This window comes from Triturus cristatus, chromosome 11 (assembly GCF_964204655.1).
Source record: "Triturus cristatus chromosome 11, aTriCri1.1, whole genome shotgun sequence".
NCBI classification, from domain to species: Eukaryota; Metazoa; Chordata; class Amphibia; order Caudata; family Salamandridae; genus Triturus; species Triturus cristatus.
In genome coordinates, this window is record NC_140594.1 from 646,323,554 (window position 1) to 646,349,659 (window position 26,106).

A 26,106-nucleotide genomic window follows, 5' to 3' on the forward strand; every position below is an offset into this window, starting at 1 on the left:
TGGGCTGTATCCGCAATTTTCTGCTGAACCCCCTACGCTAGAGGCACTGCAATTGTTGTATACTACTCCCTCCAGGGTGAAACTTGTCACTAGGCTTTATCAGATATCGCAGAGGGAAGCTGCTACCTCAGATGTGGTGGCACTGACTAAATGCAATGCTGTTTTGCCGCGCGCTTTGACTGAGGATGAGTGGGTGAGTTGTCGCCTCACTGGGCACTTAACGTCGAATGGGAATCTGCAGATGTATCCATCAACTGTATTACACACCTGCCCAGTTACACAAATATGGTCTGCGTGACTGCCGCCTGTAAACGCTGTGGGGCTCCTGATGCTGATTTCTATCACCTAGCATGGGTCTGTCCTAGGGCATTTTCATATTGGGTAGATGTTATAAAGATTATGCGCCTAATGGTTGAGCTTCCTTTGGACTGTACGCCTCAGTTATGTCTCCTCGGTTTTATTGCTGATGTCAAGGCCTCCTGTAGACTATTTGCGGTTATTGCGCTGCTGGTGGCCAAACTGAGGGTCTCTATGTGTTGGGAGAGCAGGTTGGCCCCCACTACCAAGCTCTGGTTGCAGGACTTGACCTACTGTAAAGATCAATTGGTATGTTATGCTGAGCAACTGCCTACCCCATCGTGGACACACGACATTTGGTCACCCCTCACGGCCTACTTGCTATCAGTGCCCACCATTTAATCTCCTGTTCTTTCGGATTACGTGATGGACAGATCTGCTATATGACTGTGCTGCACTGTACCCCCTTGTCCATGCTCCTCTCGCTGATGTTCCGACAGTACTGTCAGTCTATGATTGTATGCGTGCTCCTGCTCTACTCCCAATAGATTTTTTATTCTCATCATGTACTGTATAGATGCCCGCCTTTGCACTGTGTAGTGTATTTCATTGCACTGTTTGTTTTCTTTATTGAGAAATGATCAATAATAAAAAAAAGGTTTATAGAAGGCAGGAGGGCTCAGTCTGTTCCAATTACACCCAGTAAATGTCTGCTGCTCGTTTAACTTTTAAGTAGTACACCACTAGATCTGGCAGCGATGGCCCTAAAGGATAAGAGTCTACCTCCTCCCCCAGGGTGCGAGTATCTCGGTCATGCCAAACCTCCATGTGAGCTTTCAACTTCCTGAAAGGCAATGTACCTTAAGTTGCCCTCATCTTCATAGAAGAACTCATTTGATCCTCCTCGCGTGGTTCAAACTTAGTCAGACACTCATGCTCTATCTGCTCTTCCCACAGATTTGGTCTCTGGTGTCCTTACTGGGATTCCAAACCCTTTTAACAAAATGTCAAAACCCCTCTCTTTGCAACCATTTTGGCCACCAGTCAATGTTTCTTATACTCTACCTTAAGTGCTTGTTGATCAGCACTGACTGTCAATTTTCTCCTCTGCGTTTCCTTGTCTTTAGCCTTTTTTTTCCCCCTCGACCCATTTCAAGCCCGTTTAAGGATCGAAGCCTTCTGCAGTGTGCTTCGTCTTGGACCAGTGGGGCTCTTGTGCTTTTTTTGCCCTAAGCTGCTTACTGTTTTGAACCCGGAAGGTTCTCTGGAAACTTGGAGGTGTGGTGGGTGGGGTGGGGGTGTGTGGTGATGTGTGGGGTTAGGGGGCTAGGGGGGTTAGGGAGTGTGGGTGTGTTAACTGTTGGTTTTTCTTTGCCTTGCCACACTTTAATGCTCTCCGTGTCACATTCAGTATTTTGTGGTAGATGAGCTGTTTGCCTGCACCAATTAGGGTTAACTCACTGGAGAAGTAGATGTCCTTGAGCCAAGTCTGTTTCTGCTGTGACTGCATCATTGTATAACATGCCCACCTTTATTTCTCCAAAACTTTAGTGCTTTTGGCTGAAATTCAGAACCAGCTTCACAACCCTTGGTGCTATGGTCATTGGTATACACAACATGCACTTCGTGCTATACTTTTGAGCAAACCTGTGATTGCATGTTGGGCAAAATTTAAAGGGAGCGTCCCTATCTACCCTCCAACACCTCCGGGTCATTGGTTGCATATTCTCCGACCACATGGTCAGTGAGGGTCCAACTTCAAAGTATTGTCAATGTTCTCACATATTTCATCGATATTCTTCGAAGTTCCTATACAGTTATAAATGTGCAGGTGAAAACAGAGCACAGTGGCTTCTAGGTCCTACATCTGATTAACAAAAGGAAGGCCATACCAACAAATGGTCTTAGAGGACACCCAGCAGGAGACAAAAAAAGATAAGACTGCAAAAGAAGAATTCCGATAAATGGCGGGAAAATGCACAGAATGTGAATCCAGGAAAGACTGATGCTGCTAAACCTGAAGTTCTGATTTTTAAATATATATTGCAAGAAAATGATTCTTTGCTTGATTGCATAGACCGGTAGAATCTGACAGCAACAGAGTTACAGCCACAAATTATTAACAGTTATAAAATCACTTAACAGTTTTGCTAAAGATTTTCTGTACAAGTCAAACCAGCATGGGACTCCAAGAACGCACCTGCGTTTGAAGTCTGGTGACTATCTCTTTCCGGGCCTTCATAACTTCTTCAAGCTTGCCGGATACCATGATGGAGAGCCCTTGATCCTTAGCAAGAGACAGCTCTAGGTGTGCTCCAGTCTTCTGCATGATATCCAGACAGATCTTGGCTTGCTCCCCTTCCCCAAACTGGGTCATGTCCTTGTACTTCCTCTCCTCCAAGGGCACGTGAAAGACCTATACAAATACAATTCAAAGTATAAATAACTTTTAGCATATTGCCTACACTGCCATAGTCCTATCGTAAGAGAAAGCTTGTCAACTGACACATATGCAATAAAAACAAAATATAGAAAACACATGCTTAACTATTTTACCAAATATGCCCAAGGCCTTTATTTACAGCCCTGTGACAATCAGTGGTCATTGGACATTATTGTGAGAAAGTGGCTCTGTATATACGGTTCCCAGATAAGTACAGTGTGTACAGAGTCCACAGTCCCCAGAGGTCTGGCAGAGGCTAAAGTTAGATATAACCTTACTCTAAAGTGGTAGCTTGGACAAGCAGTAAGGCAGTATCAGAGCACAGTGTAAAGCATTTGTTGCACACACTCAGCAAATTGTCACGCACACTCAATAACTGAACTCTAGGCCAATGGTTTATATAAAAATTTTAGGTTTGTTTTATTTTAGAACCAACAATAGGTATTAAAATATACTTTCTCAGAAGGAGATGATTTAGGTAAATACTTTTGCAATATGCAATTGACTTTTGTAGAAAGTTACAGGTTGTTGCAATAGGCAACACAATAATGCATTGAGTTCAATGGGAGCTTTAAGTTATTTGCAATAGATTACTTTCAGGATTACTTTTGTAATACCAGGACTGGATCCTAGATTCAGTCCTGGGACAGTTCTTCGAAACAAGTGATAAAAGACGACTTAATTACTGTTATGATTTTTAGGCAATATTTTGCCATTTTAAAAGTGGACACTTAGAGGAAATTTCATAGAAAACAGTCAATGATTCCCTATGGAAGAAAATTCAAGTTGCAGGTATAGTAGATGTTCTCGTTACTTTTGTAATCCAGTACTGGGTGCCAAAACTCAGTACTGGGTGCCTAGACACAGTACTGGGACCTCAATCTAAAACAGGTAAGTAATTACGTTTTCAAAGTTGGTAAGATTTTTGAATAATATTTGAAGTTTGTAAAAATCGACACTTCGAAGAAATTTCACAGAAAAACAGTCAATGGCTTCCTATGGGAGAAAATTGGGTTACTGGTAAGTACGGTTGTGAATATTTTTCAGGGTCAGTGCTGGGCACCAAGATCCAGCACTGGGATCTCTCCTAATAGCAGGTGAGTATTTTCGTTTTCATTACTTGGCTGATTTTTGGTGAATATTTTAAGTTTTAGAAACTCCACACTTAAAAGAAATTTCAGAAGAAGCCAGTCAATGTTACCCTATGGAAAAAATTGAGGTATCGACTTTTAGGTAAGTACTCGACTGGCAAAGTTAAGGTTCTGGGCACAGACTCAGGGGACCCAGGGTCAGTAAGTACAGTTGTTACACCCTCAGCGGCACAGGGGCAGCCGGGTGCAGAGTGAGTTAGGCCCAATGTTATCCATTGGGAGGCAGGGGTCCTTGGTTGGTGGCAGCTGTCTAGCAGGCCACGCGGCTGTGGGAGCTGGCCTCCTGGTCACTTGCTCAGGGCAAATGAGGAAGTAGGTAGGAGTAGAGGTTACACTGCCAGGGCCACTCTGGCGGCTGGGTGCAGGGCGCTTTTGAGCCTTAGGGCGCTCAATTCATTTCAATGGGAAGGCTCCTGGTTGGAAAAAGGCTGCAAGCTCGGGGACGAAGATTCTTCAGGTGCCACCACCACTTCGAGAGGCAAGTTGGGTAGTTTGAGGATAGGTAGGTACCCAGGAGTTGGGCACAGGGGGCCAAAGGGGCCGCAGGGCGCCAGGTGCAGGGGTGCCTTTTGGTGTCGGGAAATCTTACCCTCTGTTGATCGAGGTTGGGGGGGGGGGGTACCTGGTTCTGAGGCAGCAGGCTTCGTCAGGAGCGACGAGGGAAGTCCTTGGGTGCCGGACTCAGAGTCAGTCGCCGGTGGGGGTTGTCCTCGTGGTCTCTGTTCACTCAGCACAGGCCAGTCTTGGCGGGTGCAGAGTGTGCAGGGTTCGCGGTTTCGGGCTGATGCCAGGGATTAGAAGCAGATTTTGAGCAGAGCCTCTGCTCATGGGAGTCCCAGGTACTTAGCGCCAAAAGGTAACAAGGTCCTCCGGGGTTTGTGAGGTTGCTGGCCACAAGAGGTGCTGGGATGTAGCAGGAGCAGGTTCGAGGGTCGACAGGCCGGTAGGTCTGGGGCCAAAGCAGTTGATGTCTTCCTCTTCTTAGCAGCTGCACGGCAGGTCTGCTTTCTTCTTGATCCTCTTTTTTATTTTTAAACCTGGGGAAGGAAGGTTCAGTGTGCACCTAAATACTAAATTTAGGGGCGTTACAGGTAGGTAAAGGGCAGGGTACAATGGGTCCCTGTCCTGGGGAGGGTACACCCCCTATTCTGCCACTCTCCTGTGGGAGGGGGGGCAGTAGCCTAGTCCTGATTGGGCAGGGCCTCCCATCTTCAAGATGACAAGCGCCTGAGGGCTTCACCTCTCCTCCCCCACCTGAAGGGTGGGGTTGGCAGGCTGGCACATCCCCCTGTCCTTATTTGGGGTTTCCGGACAGGCTTCCCGCCAGAGTGGGGGCTGCAAGTGGCCTGGGGAAGCTCACAGAGGCGGCATGCCCAGCATGTGCATTGTTGCAGGCCCAGGAGAGCAGGGGCTCTCCTACCCAGGGGTCCAGCAACATGTCTGCTGTGTGGCAGCCTAGGCAGCCTCTCAGACCAGACGTGGATTGTAGGTTAGTTGTAAGGGGGCATCTCTAAGATGCCCTCTGGGGTGCTCGGTACATTAACTCGCACACTGGCATCAGTGTGGGTTTAATGTGCTGAGAAGTTGGATACCAAACTTTTCAGTCTTCAGAGTTGCCATTATGGTGCTGTGGAGTTAGTGTTTGACGAGCTCTCAGCACCATGTACTCTTAAATGGCAGCCCTGCACTTACAGGGCCCAGGAATGGACCTGGATACTGTAGGAGCACAGGGCTGATGCTCCTGTGCCCACAACACTGGCATAGGGCACCCAGAAAGAGGGGTGGCAGATATATGCCAGGGCAGTGTAGGTGGTGGACATGGCACACGGGGAAGTGTGCCATGTCGACTCTGTTTTGTCTTGTACCCAGACACTCAGCCTGCAAGGGCAGTGTGTTAGGGTACAGGGCCTCTAAGGGTGGCACAATGAATGCTGCAGCCCTTAAGAGGCCTTCCCTGGTCACAAGGCCCTGGGAACCTAGAGTACCATTTACCAGGGACCGACATGTGGCCAGGGTTTGCCAATTTGTGTTTTGTGTTTTTAAGGAAGGAAAATAGGCCCTGGGCACCTGATTGGCAGGAGTCCAGGGCACACTCAGTCAAAGTACATTCAGCAATTCAGCAAAAAGTGGGGGAATACCATGCAAGAAAGATGGCACTTTCTTACAATTATCCTATGAATACCGTTTATTGCTGACGTCCCAAGGAAACATTTCTGGTCTACCCTTGTAGAATAGTCAAGTTATTCTTTTTGGTCATGTTGAGACAGAAGTGCTAAAGCGGTGTACCATTTTTGGAAATTTTCCTAACACCCCTGTGTGCTTTTTTGCCCAGAGATCTCAACTGTACAACTACACAGGAAGTACGCACTTCAGTTATACGAGATTAGCTGTGGGATCTACTTTTGAGTGAGGCTCAAAGTGTACCCAGTTGTCAAACTGGCTCTGCCTTTTTGATTGGGCAGAGGAGCAAGTCAAAGTGATAGTCTGGGGTTCTGGCCTATGAAATTGTACTCCTATAATCTGGGACTCACAGCTCCTTAGTCTGGGCAGTCTCCCATAACCCTTAGACTCCCTGCCTTGTTCAAGGGCTTCACGAGCAGTGGCAGGTGCGTGTTTTCACACGTGGGGGTGGAAGGATGAAGAGTGGGTGGAAGGAAATTACATTTTGTAAGGTTGCCCCCAGGTTTTTCAACTAATGCTGTTGGCTTTTCGACTGAGTGCACTGATGCCTGGAAACCAAACCTCAGTGCCAGTCCTCTGAACCTAAAGTGTATGTTGAATTGGCTGTTGTAGGAAAGTGGGTTTCTGTTGCAGGAACCCCCCCACACTTTGTCAGACTACTGATGCACTGACTTGATGTGCCCTGGGTCCCTGCGATCAGGTTCCCAGGGCCTGCGTTTCCCAAAACAAACCCAATTTACATCTCTGGCCACAGATCAGCCCCTGGTAAATGGTGCCACAGGTACCCAGGGCACTGTGACCAGGGAAGACCTCTAATGGCTGCAGCACTTATTGTGTCTCCCTTAGAGGCCCTGTACCTTTACACACACACTGCCTTTGCAGGCCGAGTGCCTTGGTGTAGAACAAAGTGAAGAGTCGACATGGCACACATCCCTGTGTGCCATGACTACAACCCACTGCCCTGGCATAGATCAGTCACCCCTCTAGCTGGGTGCCCTATGCCAGTGTTGTGGGCACAGGAGCATCAGCCCTGTGCCCCTACAGTACCCAGGTCCATTCCTGGGCCCTGTAAGTGCAGGGCTGCCATTTAAGAGTACATGGTGCTGAGAGCTCGTCAAACACGAACCACTCAGCACCATAATGGCAACACTGAAAACTGAGAAGTTTGCTTTAAAACTTCTCAGCACATTGAACCCACACAGGTGCCAGTGTAGGATTTAAAGAAAAATGCACTCAGAGGGCATCTTCGAGATGCTCCCTGAAAAAAGGCCAGCCTATGGTGGGTTCCCAGACTAGTACACACCAGCCTGACACCACGAGACATGTTTCTGGACCCCTAGTGTGGGGGCCTTAGCTCCCTGAGCCCAGAAACAAAGCCTCTCCTGGGCAGAGGTGTTCACACCTCTGAGAAAGTGGCTCTGTATATACTGTTCCTTAATAGGTACAGGGTGTACAGAGTCCACAGTCCCCCAGGGTTTGACAGAGGCTAAAGTTAGATATAACCTTACTCTATAAAGTGGTAGCTGGGTCGAGCAGTAAGGCAGTATCAGAGGACAGTGTAAAGCATTTGTTGTACACGCTCAGTCAGCAAATGGTCTCTCACACTCAAGAACTGAACTCTAGGCCAATGGTTTATATATAAAAAATATATGCTTGTTTTATTTTAGAACCAACAATTGGATGTAAAATACACTCTCAAAATGAGATGTTTTATATAAATACTTTTGTAATATGCAATTGACTTTTGTAAACAGTGACAAGTGGTTGCAATAGGCAACTCGATTTTAAACACAACAAAGCATTGAGCTCAATAGAAATTTCAAGTTATTTGCAACAGATTACTTTTAGGATTACTTTTGGAATTCCAGGACTGGATCCTAGATTCAGTCCTGGGTCAGTACTTTAGAATCAAGCGATGAAAGTCGACTTAATTACTGTGATGATTTTTAAACAATATTTAGCTATTTTAAAAGTTGACACTTAGAAAATATTTCAAAGAAAACAGTCAATGATTCCCTATGGCAGAAAATTCAAGTTCCAGGTACAGTATTGATTATGCTACTTACCAGTATGCATCTGTTCTTGGCATGTAGGGCTGCTGACATTCATATCTGTGCATAGATCGCCGCCTAGTGTTGGGTCCGGATGATTTCACATTGTTGTCCTGGAAGAGTCTAAGTATCACGAGATAGGTGGCTCCTCCCCTGGACTACAGTGCGCATGGGCATCCTCTCCATCCTTAGATTGTTTTTCGCCATTGTGGCAGTGATGGAGTAGATATAGTAAGTGATGACCATGCTATACAGAAAATACTGAGTGCTGCAGCCGCGACAGGCGCCGGGGAGGAGGGTGGGCGATATGAATGTCAGCAGCCCTACATGCCAAGAACAGATGCATACTGGTAAGTAGCATAATCAGTTCGAGGCATGTGGGCTGCTGAATTCATATCTGTGCATAGAATATATAGCAGTACCTCCCCTAGCGGCGGCTACCTGTGCCAGCTGCAGCAGTCTGGAAAAGAGTTTTGAGAACAGCCTGTCCCACAGCTGCTTGCTGTCTTGAGCGTACAGCTACGCAGTAGTGTTTGGTAAATGTATGTATAGTGGACCATGTGGCTGCTCTACAAATTTCGTGTAAAGGGATGTTTCCTAGGAAAGCCATGGATGCCCCTAACTTTCGTGTTGAGTGGGCTCGTGGGGGAACCGTTAATGTGCGTTTAGCTTTGTGATAGCAAATCTGAATGCATTTAACGATCCATCTGGCTATTCCTGCTTTGGAAATGGCGTTGCCTTTGTGTTGTGGAGAGAAGGCAACGAAGAGTTGTTTAGTTTTTCTAAAATCCTTTGTCCTATCAATATAGTACATGAGAGCCCGCTTTACATCTAGTGTATGGAGCATTGTTTCCACGACATTTTGCGGATTTTGGAAGAAAACGGGCAGTTCGATAGTTTGATTAATGTGGAACTGTGATATGACTTTGGGCATGAACTTGGGGTTGGTGCGTAGGACAACCCTGTTTGCGTGGACCTGAATGAATGGCTCCTGAATGGTTAGTGCCTGAAGTTCACTAACTCTCCTCAAGGAAGTGATGGCCACCAGGAAAGCCACTTTCCAGGTGAGGAATTGAATCTCACATGAATGGAGAGGTTCAAAGGGCGGACCTATCAGTCTGGTGAGGACCAAGTTGAGGTTCCACACTGGTGCTGGTGGGTGTCTTGGGGGAATTACTCGTTTGAGTCCCTCCAAGAAAGCTTTGATGGCAGGTACCTTGAATAAGGAGAGGTGCTGCCTGTTTTGGAGGTAGGCTGCTATCACGGTCAAATGGATGCGTATTGAGTTGTATGCCAGATTACAGCGGTATAGGTGTAAGAGGTAGCATATGATGTTTTGAATAGATGCGTCCAGTGGGTTAATGTCATTGTTGAAGTAAATGACAAACCTTTTCCATTTGGCCGCATAGCAGGCTCTGGTAGTGGGTCTCCTGGCTTCTTTGATGATAGTCATACAGTCAGGTGGTAAGTTTAGGTAGCCAAATTCTAAGACCTCAGGAGCCAGATCGCCAGGTTCTGTTGCTGGGGATCTGGGTGTTGAATTTCGCCATGGTTCTGCGTTAAAAATGCTGGTTTTATCCGCAGTCGTTGATGAGGCACCACGGAAAGTTCCAGAAAGGTGGTGTACCACGGCTGGCGTGCCCACGTTGGAGCAACTAGGATCAGGGTTAGTGAGTGTTGCCGTAGTTTGCGCGCCACCAGCGGTATTAATGGTGCTGGGGGAAAAGCGTACGCAAATCTGCCGGACCAGTTCATCCATATCGCATTGCCCTGCGACTGTGGGAACCTGGCGGCAAAGCTTTGGCATTTTGCGTTTTGTTTTGTGGCGAATAGGTCTATCTCTGGATGACCCCACTGCTGGAAGTACGGTTGGAGAACTGATGGGTGTAGCTCCTACTCGTGCATCTGGTGGCTGGGTCTGCTGAGCAGATCCGCCATCTGGTTGTGGTTGTCCTTGCCCGGGAGGTGTTCTGCCATGAGGAATATGTTCCTCTGAATGGCCATCCCTGGAGAGACGCGTCCGCTCTCAGTGTGATTTGTGGAACAGGCTCTTGGAACGGTCGGCCCTTGCAAAGGTTTTGTGGATTCCACCAATGCAGAGAGTTGTATGCCCGACCGCTCACCAACACTAGGTCTTTTAGTTGCCCGTGAGCCTGATTCCATTGACGTGCTAAGCACTCCTGAAGCGGGCGCATATGTAGTCTCGCGTGTGGGACTATGAAAATGCAGAAGGCCATCATGCCTATCAACTGCATGAACACTCGCGCCGGAAGGGAGTGTTGAGGTTTGAATTTTGAGATCAGCAGTTGCATGCTGTTGATTCTCACGAAAGTTGGCTGAGCTGTGGGGGCGTGGCCGAGCCGCAAGATGGCCACCGTATAACAGGGCTCTGCCGGCCGAACACACTATCCGACGGCCCATCCGAATAAGCCTCCTTGTCCGGGCAGACAAAGTTGAGAAGAGAGGTGTCGGAGACCCGGAGGCTGCTTTTGCGGCTGAAATCGGCGGCGTATTACCGGTGAACGGGCCCTGCGCCGTACTGCCGAGACACCCACGCGGCGCACGTCGGCCGTCGCCGCTACGCGAGTCCCCGGCCGGGGCCTTCGATCTGACACGTGGGGCGGCCCAGCGGAGGGGGCCTGCGGCGCTGCTGTTGCCGTGGCCCGTGAGGCCAGATCGCCGCTCAGTGGACCTGAGGCGAAGGCGTGCTGGCTACCCCCGGAAGGTGTCGCTACACGGGGACACAACGGAGAAACCTGGTGAGGCCTGGGCACTGCGGAGACGCCTGAGGGAGCTGCCGCGGCTAGTGCTGCTGCCGAAGCGCAGACGGCGGCCGAGAGGGCCTGCGAGGACGGCGTTTGCCTGGCTGCTGAGGGTCGTTGCCTGCCTCTTGCTTTGCCGGCCCTGCGAGGGAGTGTACTGCCGGCTGCTGCTGTCCGGAGGGGATGACGGCCCGTGCCTAGGGTGCCGCAGTCAGAAAGTAGTGCATCACCACAAACTACGCTACCCTGAAACTCCTGCCTCAATGCCCAAGTTGTTTCTGCACCTTGATGGAAGCACTGTGTTTGCTGGGTTTGGCGGTAGGAGAAGCAACGAATTAAATGAGGTATTGTCTTGGAAACTGATGCCAGAAAACTATGCAAACAGTGATCGACCCCCTCCTCCATCTTACGTCTATGGGTCACAACATTTGAATATCCCCATAGCGGCCAAAGGACGTATGCTCTGAGCAGAGAAGCTGTTACAGCGGCTAGCTGCGAGCGCTGGGGGCCAGTTGGCGCTGCAGCTGTGCTGGGGACCACGGGGAGCGACTGGTGGCCACGTGCCTCGGACGTGAGGCCTACCGGGGTGGCAGTGCATCACTACCTGGAGTGGCTGGCTGGGATATCCCCCCCCCCCCCCCCCACGATATCCCACTGAGAGGTCTCCCCTGGCTGATCATGGGAAAACCGGATAGCAAACAGCCGCGGCTGCAGTTCGAAAGAAAGTCCACCCGGAATGTGGAAGTGGAGCCGGCCTCGCAGACTGTGGTCCCCGAGACGCAGCTGGAACCCCCACAAGACGACGACATAAAAAGTATGTTTCGTGATCTAAAGGGCTGCCTGAGGGAGATTGACTCCAAGCTTGACTCAATGGCACAGCGCATGGAGGGCCTGTCGCGCACAGTCGATCAACATGGGGAAAGGCTTGCGGCGGCGGAGGCGCGGATTGCGGACTGTGGAGTGGGCCAAGGGGACACCCGGGAACAACTGCTCCGCATGGACAAAGTCTTGGAGGTAATACGTGGGCGCAATGAGGATTTGGAAGCCCGCTCCCGCAGAAACAACGTGCGCATTATTGGTATTGCGGAGTCCACAAACATTGGCAACATGGAGCAATTTGTGGAGGGCATGTTCCGAGATTTATTTGGGGCAGAGCTGTCGGCAATGTTCCTGGTCGAGCGTGCACATCGAACGCTGGGACCGCGCCCGGTGCCGGGGGCGCCGCCAAGACCGATCCTGGCTCGCGTTCTCAACTACCGGGACACCATACTGCGGTTATCCCGGGAAAAAGGTGAGCTCACTTTTCAGAACATGGCCATTTCCCTGTATCCTGACTTCACGCAGGCTGTGCAGGCAGCGCGGCGCGAATTCATACCTGCCAAAAAGATCTTCCAAAAAGTGGGGACCAGATACGCCATGTTGTACCCCGCCAAGTTAAAAATTCATCACAAAGGGAAGCCGCTGATCTTCACGGAGGCGAAAGAGGCGCTGAAATTTGCTAGGAAAGCAGAACGAGCAAATGGGGAGCATCGCGCAAGCCGTGCGGCCTCCCCGGTGGACAGGCTGAGTGATGTGGAATGAACCGACAGACGTTTCTGTGAACCCTGAACTTCTGTTGTGCTGAATGGCGTCCTAACACTCGGCTGATAAGTACCCATTACTTTGTTTACTGACCGTGCCTTGATACCTGCGGTGGGTGGGGGATGCGGAAAGAGGTCGCTGAGGCGGACGCCACACAGACTACTGATGCTTATGGACTCTACGGGTGACACCGCAACTGTTTTGGGCGATGCAAAAGTCGTTGCCTGTTGTGTATGGTCTGCTGGGGCTTTGGACGGCAGAATGTTCGGCCACCCTATCGATTGCAGATGGGGGAGTGTGCCGGTAAACCCACGCCCTCGAAGGGATGATTCCTGTGCAGCCGCTCTATTTTTGGGTTAGAATTGGGAGGGGTACAGCATCTCAACCTAATTGGGGGGTTGGAGTGGGAGGAGGGGAGGGGGTTTTGTATTGTTTGATGTTGTTGAGCTGCAGCAATGTAATGTACTATTGAAGGATGACACGGTATTATCCCTGTACGCACACACTTTCCTGATAAGTGCGAGATATGATACGCTGGATATTTGGCAGTCTGCCCTGCCCCTAACCCCGCAGATACACACTGCCGCGTAGGGCACATTACCCATTACTTCACTGACCGCGCTGCGCTGTCTGACGTGGAATATACGAGGTCTCAACGACCACCGCAAGATTAGGTTGACTCATGCGCACCTAGCCAGACACCACATCGACATCTGTCTTTTACAGGAGACCCACCTGCTGCAGAAAGCGGGAGACCGATTGCGAAATGCCAGGTGGGGTGAGGTGAGGTGCACACGTCCGGATGCTCCAACTATTCCCGGGGGGTGGCAATATTAATACGTAGAGGCCTGCCCTGGCAAACATTTAAAGTGAATGCTGATTCGGAGGGCAGGTATTTAATAATACTGGGGAAACTGTTCCATAAGCAGATAATCTTAATTAACACTTATGGTCCCAACACAGATGACCCGGGTTTCTTCAGGACTGTCTGGCTGAAGGCGCAGTCCCTTGGCACGGGGGAGTACATATGGAGAGGAGATTTCAATGCGGTGCTCTCGCTGGAACACGACAGGGAGGGGGCAGCGCGCACACACCCGCACACAGCGGACCTTCTTCGAGGTCTAATGGAGGAATACAACCTGCTGGACTCGTGGAGGATCCTACACCCCGGTGGGCGAGAGGGCACATGCTTCACACCACACAGGAAGGCATGGTCTAGATTGGATTTTTGGCTCCTAACCCCACATGTCCATGCCTGGACATCTGAAGTTCATCATAGAGCGCGCACCCTTTCGGACCACTCTCCGGTTGAACTGGTGCTACGGGTCCCCAAACCATACATCACCCCATTCACGTGGCAGTTGCCGGCGCAGGCCCTGCTGGATCCGGTTTTTCGCGAGGAAGTGCACCAGCATATACTCGACTATTTTGAACTAAACACAAACTCGGTGGAGTCTGTGGGCACCCTATGGGATGCATTCAAGGTGGTCATCCGGGGCCACTGCATTGCGGGACAGGCTAGAGTGCTGAAGGACATTAGAAATACACTCCAGAGACTAGAGGACGGCTTACATACTCTAGAAGTACAATACAGCTCTGACCCCTCAGCGACCACGCTAGCGGAAACACGCACCACACTAACGGAATACCAAACTGAGGCAGATAGGGAGCTAAAATTTTTACATAAACACGCGACGGCGCGCCGGTATGGCGAGGGGGGATCGCCCGGGCAGAACACTGGCCCAGTTGTTGCGCTCGCAGAAGGGCTCCTCATACATTCCCTCCATCGAAACGTCGCGGGCGACACCGTGTGCTCCCCTCCGGAGATTCTAGATACATTTCGGTCCTTTTATAAAGACCTATACCGCTCCCGGGGTGGGCCCGCGTCGGAAGACTTCTCCGATTACCTAGACACGGTTCAGCTAATATGGTTTAATGCGCACCAAAAAGGGTACTTCGACCGCCCCTTCACACTTTAAGATGTCAAGGAGGCATTGGGTCCTTGGCACCCGGCAAGGCGCCGGGGCCGGATGGCCTACCAGCGCAGTTTTACAAGGAATACGCTGACCTCCTAGCCCCCCGGCTGCTGACTGTATACGCTGAGGCAGTAGACTCTGGTGTACTCCCTACGACGATGAGAGGCCCTCATTATTGCCCTTTTAAAACCCGATAAGAATGCCCAGAGGTGTGACTCGTATCGGCCACTGTCCCTAATAAACACAGATGCGAAAATATTTGCTAAAATGCTCGCTTTGCAGCTACAGCCGGTGTTGCCACTCATGATCCGCCCAGATCAAACGGGGTTCGTGCCGGGCCGTTCCACGGCCCATAACTTACGGACCCTGTTTGGGGTACTGCACTATTTAGCCCCTCACGTCAAGGCCGCGGTGGTGCTGTTGGACGCCACGAAAGCGTTCGATTCCCTGGAATGGGGAGTCCTATTTCCATTGCTGCAGCGAATGGGGGTCAGTGAAGCGTTTATCCGCTATATTCGACTACTCTATACTACCATCACTGCCCGTGTGAGGGTGAACAGGCTTGTATCCGAACCCTTTGCTATCGGTAGGGGCACGGGACAGGGCTGCCCCCTGTCACCCCTACTATTTGCGATTGCCACCGAGCCACTGGCGGCCCGGATCAGGCAACACCATGCGGACAGGGGCATTGGTTTTTCATCCCGGGCGTTGACCATTTCAATGTACGCAGATGATATTACCCTGTATGTAACCGACCCACAAGATAATCTCTCCCCCATGACGAGTGAATTGATACGGTATGGCCTGCTATCGGGAGTGACCATTAATTGGGAGAAATCGGTCATCCTGCCTTTGACGGATGCGACACCCCGCTTCACGCCGGATTGCCCGCTGGAATGGGCAACCGGTCCGGTACGCTACCTGGGGGTATGGGTTAGCACAGACTTGCAAGCATTGTGGAAGGAGAATTATGGGCGGGCGATGCGGTGGATAGAGGAAAGGGTCGGCCGGTGGAAGCACTTGCCCCTGTCGCTGGCGGGTAGGATAGCCGTGGCCAAAATGGTCATACTGCCCAAGCTCCTATACTTATTTGTTAATGTCCCACTCCCCTTGACTAAGCATTTCTTGAATAAGATACGCTCGCTCATGATCGAACTGGCGTGGGGGGGTAAACAGCCGAGGGTAGCCTGGGAGACCCTTACTCTCCCACAGCGGCAGGGAGGTATGGCGGCACCAGACTTTACGCTATATGCGTACTGTGCGCAGGCGCAATTCCTGCACTATTGGGTGCACCCCACGCCGTTTCAGCCACATGTGGTGATAGAGGCGGATATGGTTGCCCCGTTACCACTCAGCACTGCCCTATACGCGCCACACAAGAGGAGGCGGAATGAAATTGACACTGTGCATGCGCTTCAGTGGGCCTGGGACGGGTTAAGCCGCCGGGCTAAGCTGGACTTCCTTTACACTTCGTCGATCCCTCTGCGCGGGAACCCTATGTGGCCCTCGCTGCAGCGCATGAAAACGGGAGAACTCGCAACTTCGCGTGGTCTTCATACGGCGGGGGACATCTTCCCTGATGGTGTTCATCACGCTGGAGCGGATGTGCGCTGCGGAGACCCAGACGATGCTTGACACCCTGCTCCATTATCAGCTTCGACATACATGTCAGGCACTGCTTCCTACATTCCCGGAACCGCCGCCGAGTCTGATGGCTTTGGAGAATGTCCTAAAGATAGACTCGGGGCGTAAACTAATTTCCCGCCTATATGGACGCATGCAAAGTGACCATCCAATAGTGACCCCGGCGGCACGCGATTTGTGGAGTACTGCATTGGGGGTTGACATCACTGACGCTCACTGGGACCTATGCTGTAAAATGCTTAAGACACTATCCCCTAACTACAGACTCCGGCTGATCCATTTCAAATACATACACATGATATATCGCACCCCAAGCAGACTTCATCGTATTGGCTTAAGAGACACGGACAATTGTTGGAAGTGCACTGCGCGCGGCGCTGATTTCTTGCATATGGCGTGGGAATGTCCCATGCTGGCCTCCTTTTGGGCCGAGGTAATGCGGCTGGTGTGTATCATCACGGGGCTGCAGATCCCATGCACTCCGCAGGCTGCGCTTCTGGGGATCTTGCATATGATTCAGCCTAAACATCGCCGGCTGCCGGCCATGCTCATTTTACTTGCCAAGCGCCAGGTGGCGATACATTGGGGGGCTACCACGTCACCCACCATTAGGGAGTGGTTTAAGAGTGTGGTATACTGCCAGACGCAGCTCACCCTATTCTGGGAACTCCTGCCACCGCGCACACGCCCGAGGGATATATGGGAACCTTTCTCACATTGGTTGACTCACACACCGCTTCATACACTGTAGCACACTGATTTTCACGGTGGATGGCTGGGAGGAGACGGATGTCGGAGTGGAAACTGGGTTACTGCGATTGGCGCTGGAAATGTGGGGGGTATTGGGGGTGTACGGGGGGGCTGAGACTGAGGTGGACTATGCTTTTGATTTTTGCTCAAGCACTAATGTGTGGACACTTGTCGGTCCTCTGGATAACATTGTGTGTGGGGGGAACTGTCTCGTCGGTACTATATCCTATGCACCCTGCAGTGAATTACGTTTGTTTTGTTGTTGAAAATGCAAATAAAAAGAATTTAAGTTGGCTGAGCTGTGGCAGCCAGAGTGTTGATTGTTGCGCCTAAGTACTGTTGTACGTGCGCAGGTTGGAGACTGGATTTTGGGTAATTTAGTGAGAATCCCAGATCGTGAAGAAGGTGAATGGTGTGGGACATGTGGGTGGCACATTGTTGTGCTGACTTGGCCTGAACTAGCCAGTCGTCCAGATAAGGGAAGACGTGAATGTTTTGTCTTCGCAGGTGCGCGGCCACTGTTGCCAGGCACTTGGTAAAGACCCTGGGTGCTGTTACTCCGAAGGGGAGAACTTTGAACTGATAGTGATTCCCTTGAATAGTGAATCTGAGGTATTTCCTGTGTGAAGGGTGTATGGGTATGTGGAAGTATGCATCCTTCAGGACTAGCGTAGCTAGGAAATCCCCCTGACCGAGTAGTGGGAGAACCTGCTGGAGGGTGAGCATATGGAAATGCTCCGACAGAATATATAGGTTTAGGGGTCGCAGGTCTAGAATAGGTCTGAGCGAGCCGTCCTTTTTGGGGATTAAGAAGTACAGAGTACACACCCCTGCGCCCTGCTGGTCGATGGGCACTACTTCTATTGCCCCTTTTACGAGCATAGCAAGCACTTCCTGCTGGAGTAAACCTAAGTGTTCGGCTGACATAGGACGGTGCTTTGGTGGTATGTTGGGTGGAGTGGAAGTTAGTTCTAGACAGTACCCGTGCTGGATGATGTCCCTGACCCACCTGTCCGTGGTGATGTTCTTCCACGCGGACAGGAACAGCTGGAGTCGTCCCCCGACAGGTGTTATTATGTGGTCGGGGGTAAGGAGAGGGCGTCACTGTTTGTTCTTTGGGGAGGACCTGGTGTTGCCATAGCCACGTCCCCTGCCCTTGGTGCTGGATCCACGATATCCACCCCTGTTGTTTTTTGTCATAGGTGCTTTGTGTGCCACCTTTAGTATACTGCTGTTGTGACCCCTGACCCCTTGTTGTTCCCCTATTTCCGGTGCGACAAAAGGAGCCAATACGAAATGGTTGCGTTTGTAGAGCCCCCATTGATTTCGCAGTGTCAGTGTCTTTCTTTATTTTTTCTAGGGTAGTGTCAACGTCCGGACAAAATAAAAATTCTGTGTTAACTGGTAATGTTCAGAATATTGTTTTGGATCTCGGGTTTGAAGCCTGAGATGCGTAACCAGGCGTGGCGTCGCAGCATGACACTTGTGTTTATTGCCCTGGCCCCTGTGTCAGCTGCGTCAAGGGCGCATTTTATGGATGCATTAGTGAGGAGTTGTCCTTCTCTAATGAGGAGTTCCGCTGACTCTTTATACTCTTCTGGTAGATGTTGGAGCAGTGACTCCAGCGTGTCGTAATGTGACCTGTCATAACGTGCCAGGAGTGTCTGTGTATTGGCAATGCGCAGGATATTCGCTGCTTGCGCTGCAATGCGTTTGCCCGATGTTTCAAGTACTTTTGACTCTTTGTCTGGGGGAGGAGCATCACCAGTCGTTTGTGAGTGGGCTCTTTTGCGAGCGTTGGCAGCCACCATAGAGTCTAATGGCAACTGACCCCTAATGTATTTAGGGTCACCGGGTGCAGGCTTATATTTCTTTTCAATCCTGGGGTTTAACACTCGGGCTCTTGTGGTGTCCTTGAAAATGTCTTTGGCAGGTTTTAGAACCCCTTTTAGCATGGGCAGTTTTGACAGTTCTTTCTGAAGATGCGAAAGTGTCAAGCAGGAAGTCTTCCTCAATGGCGTCAGAATGTAGCTCCACCCCATGATGAGCAGCAGCCCGTTCGATGAGGGCATTAAATGCAGCAGTGTCCTCTGTAGGAGACGTTTTTACGTTGTAGAGTTGCGCATCTTGAGTATGTGGCGCGACACTTTGGTCTGTGGGATCATCCCACGCCTGATCAGGGTCTTGTAGTTGTTCATCGGGATCTACGTCCCCGGGGTAGATGGTATCCTCCCCGCCATAGTCCTGCATTGCGTCCGATTCGGAAGGGGTAGAAAAAAAAGGACTGCGGATCTGAGTGGAAGGGTTGGAAGTGTTCTTGTAGCACTGGTTCCTGCTCCGCTGGCAGCTTGCGTTTAAGAGGAATTTTGTATGGCTCCTCTTCCCTGACTGGCGTTATTTTGCGCTTGTGGAGCATTAACCTGCAAGTGTCGTCGTCGATAAATTGTGGCCCCGAAGAGTCTTGTTCTGTTAGGCCAGAGGTGGTGGACTGTGTGTGGAGGACACGTGTCCGAATTTGAAATAGCTTCGGTGCCGATGTCGGTGGCAGCCCAAATGTAATGTTGGTGGGCTCAGAGTGCACTCTACAGGGTGAGGTAGTGTCGGGACCCGAGATAGAGTGGAGGGCTGCCCGGTCACGGATGCGTTGTAAAGATGCAGAGACCTGCTGCACAGCGAACGCAGATGGTGGTTTGATGGGCACCTTGGTAGTAGACGTGGAGGCCGGCCCCGACTTTGTCGGAGGGGGGTCACTGGCCTGAAGGGATGCATCGACAGTCGACGTAGTCTAGGACTTATTCGGCATCGGTGCTTTAGGCGTCGACGTAGCCGGGGTGGCCATTTTGACTGCGGAGGTTACGGCCTTCGGTGTCGGCGCCGAAGGTCTCGGTGCCTTGTGGTGCCAGAGGGCGTGCTTTTTCTGTGTGTCGACCGCATCTGCTGCGGTGAGCTCGGCGCCGAAGTCCCTTTGTACGCGGTCGGAGCCGACGACTTTTTTCGGCGTCGGGGCAGTGGATTGTTTCGGACGCCTTCGATCCGACCACCACCAGTTTCACTTTCGATTTTGAAGGGACTGGAGCGATGGATGGTTTTGGGTTTAATAACCCGGTCGTCTTCGGTAATAGTGGCTCTTGCAGAGTGTTCGAGGCCGGACCGGAAGGTGGGGGCCGAGGAACCATGTATTTGATCTTGGGTAAGGCCCGAAGGCGATCCCTCGACCGGAGCCTGATGACGACGTACAGTTTCGGCCTCCGTTTCGACGGATTGGCCTAGCTCTTCGGGAGAGCTGTCTTCTTCGGCCCCGTAGGCCTCGTCGAAGTCTCCTACGTCGTCGACGGTTTCTTCACGTCGAAAGATCACTTCGTCGTCGTCCGATCGGGAATCAGGTTCTGAAGCGGGGCTAGAGACTACTTCTTCCACGCTCTCGGCGTCCTCGTCCTCGGTGCTGAATATGTTGGTGGGTGCAGGCGCTGCTTGCTGCGCCTCGAGCCTCGCTGCCCGTCGGTTCCGCAGAGTCTTCTTGGATCGGAACCATGCACAGGCCATGCATTTAGATTCATCGTCATCCGGCGAGAGACATTTATTACAGACTGGGTGGACGTCGATATGAGGGTACTTGGCGTGGCATAACGGACACCTCTTGAACGGAGTCCTCGATTCCATCGTCTATCGAGCTTCGAAGTTTGGACCAATTCGGTACGAAAGTCGGAAGAGGGTGTGGAGCACTAAAGCTAGTAGTCGACACCGAACGGTAACTGTACCGACGAAAACTAAAGGCCTTTTGGCCTAAAACTAAGTATTCCTAAGTTGAGCTAAAATAGTCACATCCGAACCCAATGGCGGAAAAAAACAATCTGAGGATGGAGAGGATGCCCATGCGCACTGTAGTCCAGGGGAGGAGCCACCTATCTCATGATACTTCGAAGACTCTTCCAGGACAACAATGTGCAATCATCCGGACCCAACACTAGGCGGCGATCTATGCACAGATATGAATTCAGCAGCCCACATGCCTCGAACGTTCGTTACTTTTGTAATCCAGTACTGGGTGCCTAGACTCCGTACTGGGACCTTTATCCAAAACAGGTAAGTAATTATGTTTTCAGATATTATACGATTTTTAAAGAATATTTAAAGATTGTAGAAATCGACACTTAGAAGAAATTTCACAGAAAAACAGTCAATGGTTTCCTATGGAAGAAAATTGGATTACGGGTAAGTACAGTTGTAAGTATTTTTCCGAGTCAGTGCTGGCCACCAAGATCCAGCACTGGGAGCTCACCTAAGAGCAGGTGAGTAATTTAGTTTGTTACTCGGCTGATTTTTGGTGAATATTTTAAGATTTGAAAAGTCCACACTTAGAAAAAATTTCAGGAAAAAGCCAGTCAATGTTACTCTATGAGGAAAATAGAGTTAGCGATTTAAGAGTAAGTATTCGACTGGCAGAGTTGAGGTTCTGGGCATAGACTCAGGGGTCCCCCAGGGTCAGGTAGGTAAAGTTGGTTCACCCTCAGCGACTCTAGGGCGGCCGGGTGCAGAGAGAGTTAGGCCCAATGTTATCCTATGAGGGATAGGGGGGCCTTGGTTGGTGGCTGCTGACTGGCAAGCCACGCGGCTGTGGGAGCTGGGCTCCTGGTCACTTACTCAGGGCAAGTGGGGAAGTAGGTAGGTGTAGAGGTTGCACTGCCAGGGCCACTCGGGCGGCTGGGTGCAGGGTGCTTTTGAGCCTTCGGGAGCTCAATTGATTTCAATGGGAAATCTCCGGTTTAGAAAAAGACTGCAAGCTCGGGGACGAGGATCCTTCAGGTGCCACCACCACTTCGAGAGGTAAGTTGGGTAGTTGGATGATAGGTAGGTACCCCGGGATTGGGCACAGGGGACCGTGGGGCGCCGCGTGCAGGGGTGCCTTTTGGTGTCGGGAAATCTTACCCTCCGTTGATCGCGGTAGGGGGGGCACCTTGTTCTGAGGCTGCAGGCTTCTTCAGGAGTGTCGAGGGAGGTCCTTGGGTGCCGGACTCGGGGTCACAGTCGCCGTGGGGTCGTCCTCGTGGTCTTTGTTCACTCCGGCACTGGCCAGGCTTGGCTGGTGCAGAGTGGGCTGGGATCGCGGTTCCGGGCTGCTGCCAGGGATTAGAGGTAGGTTTTGAGTTGAGCCTCTACTCATGGGAGTCCCAGGGGCTTAGAGCCAAAAGGTAGCCAGGTCCTCCGGGTTGGTGAGGTTGCACGCCACAAGAGATGCCGGGATGGAGCAGAAGCAGGTTCGAAGGTAGACAGGCTGGTAGGGCTGGGGCCAAAGCAGTTGGTGACTTCCTCTTCTTAGCAGCTGCAGGGCAGGTCTTTTTTCTTGCTCTTCTTTGTAGTTTGGAATCTGGGGAAGGAAGGTTCAGGGTGCCCCTAAATACTAGATTTAGGGGCGTTACAGGTAGGTGAAGGGCAGGGACCAATGGGTCCCTGTCCTGGGGTGGGTACACCCCCTATCCTGCCTCTCCTGTGGGAGGGGGGGCAGTAGCCTAGTCCTGATAGGGTAGGGCTTCCCATCTTCAAGATGGCGAGAGCCCGAGATGTGCTTCACCTCGCCTTCCCCACCTGAGGGGTGGGGTTGGCAGGCTGGCACATCCCCTGTCCTTGTATGGGGTTTCCGGCCAAGCTTCCCGCCAGAGTGGGGGGTTGCAGTGGCCTTGGAAAGCTCACAGAGGCGGCATGCCTTTGAAGCTTCCCCCTGCCCATCCTGGGGGAGGAGATTTAGCAACTCGCCCAGGATGTGCATTGTTGCAGGCCCAGGAGAGCAGGGGCTCTCCAACCCAGGTGTCCAGAAACATGTCTGCTGTGTGGCAGCCTAGGCAGCCTCAGAGCAGGCGTGGATTGTAGGTTAGGTTTAAGGGGGCTTCTCCAAGATGCCCTTTGGGGTGCTTGGTACATTAAATCCCACACTGGCATCAGTGTGGGTTTAATGTGCTGAGAAGTTTGATACCAAACTTCAGTCTTCAGTGTTGCCATTATGGTGCTGTGGAGTTCGTCTTTGGCGAGCTCTCAGCACCATGTACTCTTAAATGGCAGCACTGCACTTAGTGCTCAGGAATGGACCTGGGTACTGTAGGGGCACAGGGCTCCTGCTCCTGTGCCCACACCATTGGCATAAGGCACCCAGCTAGAGGGGTGGCTGATGTATGCCATGGCAGTGTAGGTGATGGGCATGGCACACAGGGATGTGTGTCATGTCGACTTTGTTTTTGTCTTGCACCCAAACACTCAGCCTGCAAAGGCAGTGTGTGTGTGTGTGTGTGTAATGGTACAGGGCCTCTAAGGGGGGGCACAATGAGTGCTGCACCCCTTGGAGGCCTTCCCTGGTCACAAGGCACTGGGTACCTAGGGTACCATTTACCAGGGGCTGACATGTGGCCAGGGTTTGCCAATTTGGATTTTGTTTGTTTAAGGGAAGGAACATAGGCCATGGGCACCTGATTGACTGAGTGCCCTGGACGCCTGCCAAAGTACATTCAGCAATTCAGCAAAAAGTGGGGGCACACCATGCAAGAAAGATGGCACTCTCACAACCTCCCCCAGGCCAGGAAGAGCCATCTGTGGCAGTGGAGCTTCAAAGGCATTGCAGCCTTTGTAATTCGACCCCTCAGCCTCTCCTGCTATCAGGAGCAGGACCCCTTCCTGTCTACCCTCCTTTTTGGCAGAAAGACAGGCAGGAAAAACCAGCCAGCCCAGAAGGTGTGCCCACCTCCGCCAACCCCACCCCCTCACGTGGGGGGAGGAGAGGTGAAGCCCTCTCTTCAGTGCCCACCATCTTGCAGATGACAGGCACTCCCCAATCAGAACCTGAACCAAGAAAAGATTCCCGCAACCTAAGAAAGAGGACGAAAGAAGACTCCCAGCAGAGGAGACTGCAGAGAACAACTGACTTGGCCACAGCCCTACAGGCCACAGCCCTACAGGCCAGTCTGCAGTTTCCAGAGATCCTGAGCCAAAAATAGTCTTGTCCTGCAGCCAGCAACCTCCAGAACCCCTGAAGGTGTATGTTTGGAGGTGCCTTGTGGCCCCCCCTGTTCTTACCTTAACCCCTAGAGACTAGGTTACCAAACCGTTCTACTTACCTGTAAGTAATAACACTTTGATTGCCCCCTTTTTCCACTGGATAACAAAGGCACCAGATCCAAAGTTTGACCTCTGAACCAGGCCGCCCCAGTGCCACTGGTAGTCATTTTTGTCACATATCTGAACCTTACCTGGCACCGATTCTATATCCAAAAGCTCAATACCATAAATAGTTTGCATATTGTGGATGGTTTCCTGCCATAGTATAACATTGTACAGATTGAAAAATGCACTATGTCCTCTTTTTATATTGAATAACAGATCTTGCAAAACGTATTTTACTGCAACAAAGCATCTTTGGTTCTATGAAATACAAATAGTAATATTTTTATACAAAAACAATTGGTCTAAAGTTCAGTCTTTGAGTGTGTGAATTCATTTGCTGACTGAGTGTGTACAAAAAATGCTTAACACTGGAGGCACTCTGGGCGGGGCAGGCGAGCTCTGCACCACTTCTCGCGCTGGTACAGCCTTCGCTCGGCGAGAGGCTTCCGTGTTTCAAGACAAACTGGGGAACACGCAAAATAGAGATCACCGTTTCTGATTTGTGAAGTTTGAGGAGCGAAATACAGAGTGCGCACTCGATCGGAGGTTGAGTCTTCTACGCGCGAAGAAGTTTTCCTAACCTACCGTGAGGGGAACGGTTTTGTCCAGTGCTGCCATCATTGTCCTTGGACTGCCTTGTGCCTGAGCCCCCAGGGCCGCGAAGGGAGCAGCAACGGCCTGTTGCACCGCAAGAACCACAATCCCCAGAAGGCCCTGCGCTCGCAGTGCGCACATCACCAGCTGAGGGGAATCCCTCTTAAGCCCAGGATGCTCACCGCAGCGCGGGACGCGCGCGGGCAGCGCACGGGCGAAGCCCGGGCCAAGGGCGGGCCGTCCTTGCCCGTCAAAGCCCGGATAACGCTGGGCTGGGCTAATCCCCTAACATCTGTGGTGGGAACTCGACCAGATAAAGTGCCACTCGACGCTGCCGTGAGGGGAACGGCGTCCAGGTGGTTCAGTCCAGGAACTGTGAGTTGGCCGAGTGGGGTATTGACTTGTTACAAATTTCTGTTGTGCACCACCCTAGGCTGTTGTGTTACTATAAGGGAAGGTGGGCTGCTCAGAGAAGATCGGTCCTCTTTTGCCCCTGTAGCATGTCTAAAAGGAGGGCAGGCAATAAGTGTGAGAAAGTGCCATCTTTCTTGCATGGTATGCCCCCACTTTTTGCTAAATTGCTGAATGTACTTTGACTGAGTGTACCCTGGGTTCCTGCCAATCAGGTGCCCAGGGCCTATGTTCCTTCCTTAAACCACACAAACTCCAAATTGGCAAACCCTAGCCACATGTCAGCCCCTAGTAAATGGTACCCCAGGTACCCAGGGCCTTGTGACCAGGGAAGGCCTCTAAGGACTGCAGCACTCATTGTGCCACCCTCAGAAGCCCTGTACCCTTACACACACACACTGCCCTTGCAGGCTGAGTGTCTGGGTGCAGGACAAAACAAAGAGTCGACATGGCACACATCACTGTGTACCATGCCCATCACCTACACTGCCAAGGCATATGTCAGCCACCCCTCTAGCTGGGTGCATTACGCCTATGGTGTGGGCACAGGCGCAGGAGCCCTGTGCCCCTACAGTACCCAGGTCCATTCCTGGGCACTGTAAGTGCAGTGCTGCCATTTAAGAGTACATGGTGCTGAGAGCTCGTCAAACACAAGCTCCACAGCACCATAATGGCAACACTAAAGCCTGGGAAGTTTGGTATCAAACCTCAGCACATTAAACCCACACTGATGCCAGTATGGGATTTAATGTACTAAGCACCCCAGAGGGCATCTTAGAGATGCCCCCTTACAGCTAACTTACAATCCACGTCTGCTCTGAGGCTGCCCAGGCTGCCACACAGCAGAAACGTTGCTGGACCCCTGGGTGGGAGAGCTCCTGCTCTCCCGGGCCTGCAACAATGCACATCCTGGGTGAGGTGAGAAATCTCCTCCCCCAGGGCGAGCAAAGGGAAGCTTCAAAGGCATGCCGCCATTTGGAGTTTCCCCAGGCCACTGCAACCCCCCACTCTGGCGGGAAGCTTGGCCGGAAACCCCATACAAGGACAGGGGATATGCCAGCCTGCCCACCCCTCAGGTGGGGGAGGCGAGGTGAAGCACATCTCCGGGCTCTCGCCATC

The 26,106-nt window shown here is 51.5% G+C and overlaps 1 protein-coding gene across 4 annotated transcripts in view; it reads right to left on the reverse strand.

The window, feature by feature from the left end:
* HDLBP (high density lipoprotein binding protein) overlaps positions 1 to 26,106 on the reverse strand; it is a 933,925-nt gene that overhangs the window by 760,461 nt on the left and 147,358 nt on the right. For all 4 annotated transcript variants that reach the window (XM_085634158.1, XM_085634156.1, XM_085634157.1 and 1 more), the window contains exon 5: positions 2,498 to 2,713. In XM_085634158.1, the coding sequence (XP_085490284.1) occupies positions 2,498 to 2,713 (216 nt within the window). The remainder of the gene's footprint in view (positions 1 to 2,497; positions 2,714 to 26,106) is intronic.